Raw genomic sequence first — 10,528 nt, forward strand, 5'->3', positions numbered from 1 at the left:
TAGATCTTTATCCAGGTCACACCCACAAACTATCGGGGTCTCAATGGGCTCCATGCTGGGCCTTCTTCTCTTCTCTGTCCATACTACTTCACTTGGTGATCTTATTAACTCTCCTGGATTCAATTATCACCTCTGTGCAGATGATTCTCAGATCTGCTGAAGCTGCCCCAACCTCTCATCTCCAACTGCCTACTGGACTTCTCAAACTGGATCTCCCATAGACATTAATTAAACTCAACATGTCCCAAACTGAATTCATTATCTTTCCTCTGTACCCTCCCCACTTTCAAATTTCCCACTTACTATCAAGAGTAACAGCATCCTCTCAAACCCCCAGGCTTGAAACTTAGGTGTCATTTTCGACACCTCTCTCTGTCTCTCCCTCTCTCTCTCTATTTCTGTCTCTCTCTCTCTCTCTGTCTCTCTCTCTCTCTCTCTCCCTGTCTACCCCCCGCCCCACTATCCAGTCTGTGGCCATGGCCTGTTGATTTTACCTCCATAACGTCTCTCAAATACCACCCCCCCTTCTCTCCTCTGACATTGCCACCACTCTGGTGCAGGTCCTCACACCTGAAATATTGCAATAGACCGTTGATTGGTCTTCCTGACACAAGTCTTTCCCTCCTGCAGTCTATACACTTAGATGTCAAGATGATCTTCCTGAAGTGCAAGCCTGACAATGTTACCACACAACTCAGTAAACTCCACTAGCAACCTATCATCTCCAGGGTCAGTACAAAACCCTCTGTTCAGCATTCAAAGCTCTTCATAACCCATCCCCCCCCTTACCAGTTTCCTTACACCTTACACATCCCCACTTCCTCTTGGATCCTTGGGACACTGGACTCCTTACTGTTCCTTACACAGGACACCTCATCTCTCCACTCTATGCCTTTTCACTGGCTGCCTTCCATATCTGGAGTTCAATCCTTCCTCATATCTACCTCCTAGCTTCCTTGAAGTCCTAGTTAAAATCTTGCCTTCTACAGCAGGGGTGTCAAGCACGGTAAGTCTGGTATGCTCCACATTCTCAAGTGCTCCAGGAGTAAAATGTAATTAAAATAAATGAAAATGTAATTGAGAAATATTTAACAAAATAAATAACAATACACTAAAACATAGATAATATTACATTTCAAAACTAAGTCAATATGTAGCCTTCAGGGATCCTTATGAGCAGTTTAGTGGCACCTGTGTCTACTGGAGTTTAACACCACTGTTCTACAGGAAGCTTTATTCTAATGTCTTCCCTCTATGGATTTTTTCCCATTTATCCTGCATATAGCTTGTTTTTACATTACTGTTTTCATGTTGTCTCCACCATCACACTGTGAGCTCCTGGAGAGCAGAGACTGTCTTTTGGCTTTCTCTGTGGCTCCAATGCTTAGCTCAGTGACTGGCACATAGTAGGGACTTAAACGTTTGCCTGGCTGACTGATGGAATTTTAGTACAGATAAATGACAAATCCTATATTTGGGCTGAAAAAATCAGCTTGACAAATACAGGTTGGGGAAGGCTGTAAGTTCATCTGAAAAATTACCGTGTGATATGGCAGCCAGAAAGAGTAATTCAGTCTCAGGCTGCGTAGAGAAACGTGCAGCTTCTGGAAATAAGGTGACTGTCCTGCTGTATAGAGTACATCTGGAGTGTTCCCGTCTAGGCACCACATTTTAGAAAAGATATTGATGAGCTGGATACGATCCAGAGTGGAACTGGTATAGTGGAGGATTAGGTCCAAGGAATGCCGATTTTAGCCTAGAAAAGATCCTGGGGGGGGGGGGGGGGGGGGGGGCGGGGGGGGGGAACGGACGGCACACCTCTAGTATTAATGAAGTGCTGTTACTTGGGGAAAGGATTCGGTTTGTCCTATTTAGCTCCCAAAGGGGATAAACAGGTGGAAACAGCAAAGACAGCAATTAAAGCTTGCTATAAGGAAAAACTTCCTAACAGTGAAGAGCGATCCCAAAGCTGCATGAGTGGCTGTCTGCCCCTGGATGGAGCAGCTCCCATTCCATCACGGGCGCTCTTTGAGCAGGGCTGGACGGGCACTTGTCACAGGCTGTGCAGCAAAGAGGGTTGGAGCAAGCGCCCCGTAGGTCCTCACCAGCTCTGAGACGTGGTTGCAGTTGCTTCAAGAAGCGGGGAGGTAGGGAGTGAAGAAAGGCTGCAGTTGCCATGGTAACGAGGCCACCAGAGTTTCATCAATGGGGGAAGGGGAAAAAGAAAGTACAAGATGTGTGCGTCTGCGCACAGAGCTCCGCGGCCTTTGGGGGTGCCCAGGAGGATCAAGGACTACGTTTCCCAAGATGCATCGCGCTGTGCACCTACGAGATGACAACACGGGGAGGGGATACGCCCGGGTCTGTAAGGCACAGGGAATCCGTAGCTTCATGAATAATTAATGACGCGCGAAAGGTTCTCGAAATCACAAGTCTGGGAGGGAGGGTGAAGGGGCCAAGAGGACCCAGGAAAGGGGCGTGTTAGCATCGTCTGTGAGGGGCGTAATCGCTCAGAAACATCTCCAAGACTAGCTCGTTCCCCCACTGAGGGGGATAGGGGGCCGGAGTGGAGGGTTGAGGCGCGCGAGGCGGCGGGTGGTTGTCATGACGACAGTCACTTCCGGATCCCGCCGCAGTGAATGCTGGGGCCGGAGTTTCAGCTCCAGTCTTTCAAAGCCGGTTTGGTGGGGAGTTTGTAGAGCCGGGTGAGGAGAACCAGGCCTTTCTATACGCATCTCTTCTGTCAGTCCGGCCACGCACCGCGCTGCCCAGCCCCGGCCATGACGACCCTGGTGAGTGAACTGAAAGGCCGCCTGTGTGCGCGTGTGTGACCCTGGTGAGAGGGAGCGGCTTGGAGGGGGGACGCCGCGGTGCGCACCTGCCGCCTGTGTCTGCGTGTGTGTATGTGTGTGTGTGGGTGCTTGTGTGTGTGTGTGTGTGTGTCTGTGTGTGTGTCTGTCTGTCTGTCTGTGTGACCCTGGTGAGTGGGAGCGGCTTGGGGGGGGGCGCCGCGGTGCGCACCTGCCGCCTGTGTCAGCGTGTGTGTGTGTGTGTCTGTGTGTGTGACCCTGGTGAGTGGGAACGGCTTGGAGGGAGGCGACGCGGTGCGCACCTGCCGCCTGTGTCTGCGTGTGTGTGTGCGCGCGCGCGCATGTACGTGCCGTGTAACACTGTCTGTACGTGTGAACCTGGTGAGTGACAGTGCCTTGTGGGTGCCCGCCTTTGTCTGTGCATGCAGGAGTAGGGGAGTGGGAGGATTGTCTTTGTCAGCGTGTGTGTAAGTATATGCCCAGGTTTTCATACCAGCATTTCAGATGTCACCTTCCCTCGGGATGTCTGGGCCTGCGTGTCTGCCACCCTGTGTTCACTTATTCGTGTGTGTGTGTGTGCACCTGTGGGGTTGCCTCCCTCTCTGACAGGGCTAGCAGGTCTGTATATTTGTGAGTGCATCCCATGGCCTGAGCAAATGGCTGTGATGCTGTGCCTAGGGGTGTTTCTACAAGCATCTGTGCCTCTGCCCACGTGCACTTCTGTGTTTGACTATTGGATATGTGTCACTATGTACAGCCTTGTGTTTTAAAGTGTTTCTCATACTTGTTACCCATTGCTCTGTGACTCTGCGTTTCTGTCCCTCTCCAGGGGACCAGCAGCCAGACTGTGACTGAATATGTTGTTCGAGTCCCCAAGTGAGTTCTTTGGGGATAGGATGAGGTGATATGATGTGATGTGGGGGAGTGCTCAAATCCCAGCCTCAGCTTTTTTCCTGTCCCCACTTTCCTGTCTTTTCTGGCCTGCTGACAATTCTGTTCCTGCAGGAACAACCCCAAGAGGTACAATATCATGGCTTTCAACGCAGCTGACAAAGTCAACTTCTCCACCTGGCACCAGGTAAAAGTCTCGTGTCCTGGCACTGGGCAGGAGCCTCAAGAAAATGGGCAAGGAGGCTTTAAGGTTGGATCAAAAGGTGAGGGTTGGTGGCTTCCAGGCCCAGGGTATGAGGCCTGCATGGGCAGAAGAAAGGGCATCTTCCTAGTTCTCTCAGTCTCACCAATACATTAGCCACCTATTGTATGCTCAGCTTGTCACTGTACCTTATGGGACATGAAACAAACATAAGAGAAAGGTCTCCCACCACAGTGTGCATAAATCATTCGTGACCATAGGAGAACACTGAGGGTCAGTTCTTAGGAAAGACCTGAAGAAGGCAGGGCTTGAGCAGAGCTTTGGACAGTGGAAGGGAATAGCATGAGGCCAGACAAGCCAGCTCATCTGGGGTCTGCGGCAGGTGAGGCAAGGTGTCCCCCCAACCATCCTTGCCAGGGGCTCTGGGATGAGGTTGCTTCCTACACGCCAGGCCAAGATGGAACGCGATCTGAGCAACAAGAAGATCTATCAGGAAGAGGAGATGCCAGAGTCTGGGGCCGGCAGCGAGTTTAATCGAAAGCTCAGGGATGAGGCCAGGAGGAAGAAGTATGGCATCATTCTCAAGGCCTTCAAGGCCGAGGACCAGCCCTGGCTACTCAAAGTCAATGGCAAAACAGGCAGGAGGTGAGTGATCCTTTTGGAGGCCCCCAGTTTAGGCTCCTCAGGGCTGACTTCTGCCCTTCGTGGGAGGGAAAGCAGGGCAGGGGGCATTCTTCATGCTTTGGTGGATGAAAAATACAAGACCAGAAAAGGTCTCAGGGAGCTGTTGGTCTGCCTGAGGGCTAGGACCCAAGGCTCTTGGCCCCCATCCTGGGCCACTTTCCTAAATCTGTCAGTGCCTTGAGATTGAGATTTCTGTCCCTGCCCCTGTTGAACTGCAGCCAGGCCTTCTGAGGGGAGCAGGCCCTGGATGAGTGGCTAGGGCCCCTTTCCTCCTGCCTGCTGCAGGTTCAAGGGAGTAAAGAAGGGTGGTGTGACAGAAAACACCTCCTACTACATCTTTACCCAGTGCCCCGATGGGGCCTTCGAAGCCTTCCCTGTGCACAACTGGTACAACTTCACTCCTGTGGCCCGGCACCGGACACTCACTGCAGAGGAGGCTGAGGAAGAATGGGAAAGGTGAGCAGGAGGGAGGAAGGGGGTAGCAGTCAGTCATTCTGTCAGAGAGCACATCTGAAATACTTCTTCTGGACCTGGCACTGTACTAAGGGTTTGGGATGCAAAGAAAGGCCAAGGCAGCCCCTGCCCTCAGAGGCGTATACATTCCCATGGAGGAGACAGCGTGTAAATCACTGGGTACACAGCATAGATGAAGGACAGCTCCAGGTCTCCAGCTGTCCTGCCCTTCTCAGCCTTTGCCTAATGCTAGTTGTGTGCCTCTCTAGTGCACTTACCACGTCACGGCATGAGTTCTTGTGATCCCTTTATATGTTGTCTACCTCCTAGTGACACAGAACCACCTCCCTACACCTTCTGGGCCTTGGTCCATTTATCTTTTGTGTTCAACAAAGACAGTGGAAGCCTGAGAGTTTGCCCTCAGTCATAGAGCTAGTAATTGGAAAAATCATCTTACTGCCTTTGAGATCTTGGATAAGTCCCTTACCCTCATTTCTTTCAGTTTCCTTAGCGGTTCAGTGAGGGCGTTGGCGTGGGTGGCTTCTGAGTTTGCTTCCACCTCTAGGTCTGTGATCAGTATCACAAGCAGAATCCTACCTAGCTCTCCTAAGTCCATATGAAGGGCTCTTGCCACTGCTTCACGGCTGTGGGAGACGCACACACACCCCAGTGCAAACAAAGGAGCCGTAAGCCCTGAAGGGAAGGGAGAGAGATCTGAGTTGGGCATGGTCAGTCTGGGAAGGCTTCCTGTCCACCCTGGAGACCCTCCGTGATCCGTACCCCTTTTTGTAGGAGGAACAAAGTGTTGAACCACTTCAGCATCATGCAGCAGCGTCGGCTGAAGGACCAGGACCACGATGAGGAGGAGGAGGAGCACAAAGAGAAGAAGAGCCGGAAGAAGGCCAGTGAGCTCCGGATCCATGACCTGGAGGATGACCTGGAGATGAGCTCTAATGACAGCAGTGGCAGTGGAGAGGAGGGTGAGGACGGGGCCGGGGGTGGGCGGTGTGTACGCAGGGCAAAGGCCCCCAGAGGATCAGTGACCAGCACAGGGTAGGCCCTGACCTCATCTGCCCTCCCCAGGGGAGAAGGTCCCCAGGACCAAGAAGAAGGCAGCGCCCTCCAGAGGGGGCAAGAAGAAGAAGAAGAAGGGCTCTGATGATGAGGCCTTTGAGGACAGTGATGATGGGGACTTTGAGGGCCAGGAGGTGGACTACATGTCAGATGGCTCCAGGTGAGAGAGACAGGCCACCCCACTTCGTCCTTTCAGACCTGGAGGCCAGGTCTGCTCGCCTGCCACAACCTGCTCACCTGTAGCCTGTTCTTTCCCTCACAGCAGCTCTGAGGAGGAGGCAGTGGGGAAACCCAAGGTGGTCAAGCAGGAGGAGGATGGCCCTAAAGGTAGGTGTGGCCTGGGAGCAGGACCCTTCTCTCACTTTGTCTCCCCTTGTGAAGAGCAGGGCCCTGGTCTCAGTCCAGTTCAGTTCAGCCAGTGCTGCTTAAGTGCCATCCGCTGAGGAGCCTTGTGTTTGAGAGAAGAAAGCCCTGTCATCAAGGGGCTTACATTCTACTTGGGAGAGAAAGCATTCAGCCAGAGAGGTGCAAAGGAGATTCAGAACCACTTTAGGGGGCAGCTAGGTGGCATAGTGGATAGAGCACCGGCCCTGAAGTCAGGAGGACCTGAGTTCAAATCTGGCCTCAGACCAAACACTTGACACTTACTAGCTTTGTGATCCTGGGCAAGTCACTTAACCCCAGCTGCCTAAGCAAAAAAAAAAAAATCACTTTAGGAAGGGGGAAGCAGGGGGATAGGCTGGGAGTGGAAGTGCTGACAATGGTGATCAGAAAAGGTCTCCAGTGGGAAGGGTCACTTGAGTAGAGTATTGAACAGAGCTGGGCATGCCAGGAGGGAAAGGTCAAGAAGAGGAGGGCTCCTGGCCTGGGGGACAACCTGTTGAGATGCTCAGTTGTTGTGTATAAAGAACAATAGACCACAGAGCTTTTGAAGGCTATCATGTGAAGTACATGTGGAAATGTAGGTTGGGACCAGATTGGAAATGGCTTTAAAGGCCAACAGGAGCCCATATTTCAGCCTAGAAACAGGAGAAAACCCCTGAAGCTTGTTGAGTCTGGGAAGTGACATAGTTCTCTATAAATCCTATGATTTAGGGATAGTAATTTGGCAACTCTCTGGAGGGTGGCAAGGAGAGAGGAGAGATGGGAGGCAAGGAGACCAATAAGGAGGCTGTTGCAGTGGTCCAGGTGAGATGAGAATCTGAATTAGCAATGGAGAGGAGAATGACATGAGAAATAGAGTGGTAGATAAGACAAGACTTGACAACTGAGTGGATGTGAGTGGTGAGGGAGAGGAGAGAGTGGAATGTGGCTTGAAGCTTGTACATCTGGGAGCACTTGAACTCTTAAAAAGAACTTGGGAAAATTTAAAAAAAATGGAGAAGTGGGTTTGGGGGGATGTGATAAGTGGTACTTTAGTCATGTTGAGGAAATAGAAAAAGCAATGATGTTTACCAGTTAAGAGATCACTGGTAACCTGGATGAAAGTGGTTGCAAGATTGAGTCAGTTTGGCTTCCCAAAGTCAGACCCCTGCCAGGAGTTGAGAAGGGAATGGCGGGTGAAGAAGTGGAGCCAATGAGTGCAACAGACTTTCTCTGTGAGGAAGGCTGGGAAAGGAAGGCGAGAGATACCGGCCTGAAGCTGGAGAGAATGGTCAAGTCCAGTGAAGGTGCTTTAGGATTGGCGTAGATGGGGGTGTGTTGGTAGGCAGCAGGGAAGGAGAGCCAGTGGCTGAGAAGAGAGAGGCTAGGTTCAGGTCAGGAGGGCCTGGGGTCACTGGTGCAGTGGAGAGCTCTTGCATCCCTCCCAGGCATCGATGAAGAAAGTGAAAGCAGTGAAGAGAGTGAAGAGGAAAAACCCCCAGAGGAGGAGGAGAAGGAGGAGGAAGAAAAGAAGGCACCTACCCCCCAGGAAAAGAAGAGGAGGAAAGGTGAGTGTGATGAGGGAGAGGGAATTTGCCTGGCACTGGGGACCTTCCTCAGTGTGGCCCAAGCTGCCTCTCCCTCTCCACCTTTGTTTCCTCCTTTCCTTGATGCCCTCTGTGGGTCAAGGGGGTGCCTCACCTTCCCTTCAGGCACCCTGCACTCATTGCTGCCCTTGTGCTTTTAGTCATAGCGCAGCCTCTCCGCTCTCCCCTGAGCTGCTCCCAGGCTTTCTTTGGAGGCCACCTGAGCCCCTCTGCCTCACTAGCAGCTCCTCCTTGAGAAGCCCCACTCCCAGGCATCTCTGCCTCCAGCTTTATCTGGCTGGGGGGAGCAGTGGCAACGAGCTCAGTGCCACACACTTACTGAGGCTAATTCTTGGGAACGTTGAAGACAACTGTTGATTCTTTACATGTCAGAGTCTGGTGTCTGTCACTAGACTAGCTGCCTGAGGGCAGAGCCCAGGGGAGGTGGGCCTTTGGCACGGGCAGTGTTTGTTGGGGACTGAGGGAAGAGGGAGCTGGGGGTGGGGAGGGCAAAGGGCCCCAGGGCACAGTGCTCGGGCTCCTGTTTGACCCCTCAGGAGACAGCAGTGAGGAGTCAGACACCTCTGAGGAGAGTGACATTGACAACGAGGCATCCTCGGCCCTCTTCATGACAGTGAGTATGGCCCAGTGGGACACAAGCGAAGGGACTTCCTCCACCCCCAGCCCAGGCAAAGGCTGGCTTGTGTTTGTCTTCTCCCTTGGTTCAGTCTGCCCTTCCCCATCCCATCTCTGCAGAAGAAGAAGACGCCCCCCAAGAGGGAAAGGAAGGCCTCAGGCAGCAGCTCCAGGGGAGACAGCCGCCCAAGCACGCCCAGCGTGGACAGTGGCAGCACGTCCTCCACCCTCTGGGCAGCTGCCAACAAGCTGGAGCAAGGTGAGATGGGGTCCAGGCCTCATCCCCTCTCCTCACAGGCCCGTGTCCCCGGCTGGGGCTGGTTCTGCCCCCGTTTGTGTCTTCTGATAGGCACGGTAGGCTTCTCGATGCCTGCAACTTCACCTTTTCAGACCACTTTCCCAGCTTTTCTCTTAGAGCAGGTTCTGTTATCCCCTCAGAGAGAGGAGATAGGCTCAGAGGCTGAGGCCCAGAGAGAGCAAGGAACAGGCCAGACTTATTCAGGGAATGGGTGGCAGGGCCCAGACTAGACACAGCTGGTCTAGGGATCTTCCTTCTCCTGGGGCCACCTGCTCGCTAACAAAGCTCACCTGGTTCTGTGCTACTGTGGGAGGTGCAGGACATGTGCCCAGACCTGGCAAGGGGACATCCCACTGTACTCTGCCACCACAATATTGTGTTCAGTTCTGGGCCACGTTTTGTGACATTGTGGGAGAACAAACCTAGAGGAAGATGGCCAGCATGGTGTAGGTCCTGGAAACAAGGCCCTACAGGAATCAGTTATAAGGAATCAGATGAGGACACTGAGGCCCAGAGAGGGTCTGTAGTGGAAGGGCTAGCATTGCCATCTTGATGCTCTTATTCCCAATGAGTCTTTGGAGAGGGGCCAGAAGACCACTCAGGAGGAGGACTGAAGAGGGGATTTCTGTTCAGGTGTAGACAAGCCTGATCTTTGACATTGTGGTTTGCATGGTTTCCTGCAGGGAAGCACCAGATGGGACCCAGTGATACGCCTGCCACCAAGCACCTGAGATTAGATGCTGGGCCCCAGAGCATCTCGGGGAAATCCACCCCCCAGCCCCAGTCTGGCAAATCCACACCCAGCAGTGGGTGAGTCAGGAGTGGTTTCTGGGGGTCTGGGGGCCGGGGCGGGCACAAGAACCTCAGCCCCCTGACGCCGCTGTTTCTCCCCACAGTGACGTGCAGGTGACAGAGGATGCAGTGAGACGCTACCTGACCAGAAAGCCCATGACCACCAAAGACCTGCTGAAGAAGTTCCAGACCAAGAAGACGGGGCTGAGCAGTGACCAGACAGTCAATGTGCTGGCCCAGATCTTGAAGCGCCTCAACCCTGAGCGCAAGATGATCAATGACAAGATGCACTTCTCCCTCAAGGAGTGAGGCCCAGGCCCAGTGTGGGCCACAGGGCTCAGCCCGGACACAGGAGATGCCCAGACTTGTCCCCCACCCCCTGGGGGGGAATAAAAGCTGCTTGGGATTTTTCTGTCTGGCCCTGTGTGACTTCTTGGAGTGAGGAGACCAGGGCTCACAGGGTTATGGATTTGGAGCCAGAGTGGCCTGAGACCATCTCCCCGACTCTACAGATGGGGAAACTGAGCTCCACAGAGGGAACGGGCCTGGCCTAGTGTCAACACAGGCAGTGAATGGAGCTCAGACCTTGGGACTTGTCAATCCAGTGCTCCCCTTCCCCATCCCCACAGGGATAGCCTTCCATCAGGGGAATTAGTCCTGAGTCCAGGTGTGGAAACTTCCCCTCTCTACACTGCACTTGGCTGCTGCTGGGAATATCTGGGATGTCAGGCTAATTCTG

The 10,528-nt window shown here is 53.1% G+C and overlaps 1 protein-coding gene across 1 annotated transcript; it reads left to right on the forward strand.

Annotated features, from left to right (window-relative positions):
- Positions 1 to 2,635: 2,635 nt before the first annotated feature.
- GTF2F1 (general transcription factor IIF subunit 1) lies at positions 2,636 to 10,201 on the forward strand. The gene is made up of 13 exons (XM_027851334.1): positions 2,636 to 2,792; positions 3,640 to 3,686; positions 3,816 to 3,888; positions 4,355 to 4,548; positions 4,873 to 5,043; positions 5,833 to 6,020; positions 6,124 to 6,274; positions 6,377 to 6,441; positions 7,926 to 8,045; positions 8,621 to 8,697; positions 8,820 to 8,958; positions 9,681 to 9,807; positions 9,894 to 10,201. Exons 1-13 carry the CDS (start codon positions 2,781 to 2,783, stop codon positions 10,096 to 10,098), a joined length of 1,569 nt encoding a protein of 522 aa, XP_027707135.1. The 5' UTR covers positions 2,636 to 2,780; the 3' UTR covers positions 10,099 to 10,201.
- The last annotated feature ends 327 nt before the right edge of the window (positions 10,202 to 10,528 follow it).

Source organism: Vombatus ursinus, unplaced genomic scaffold (genome assembly GCF_900497805.2).
Source record: "Vombatus ursinus unplaced genomic scaffold, bare-nosed wombat genome assembly UNPS02009173.1, whole genome shotgun sequence".
Taxonomy (NCBI): domain Eukaryota; kingdom Metazoa; phylum Chordata; class Mammalia; order Diprotodontia; family Vombatidae; genus Vombatus; species Vombatus ursinus.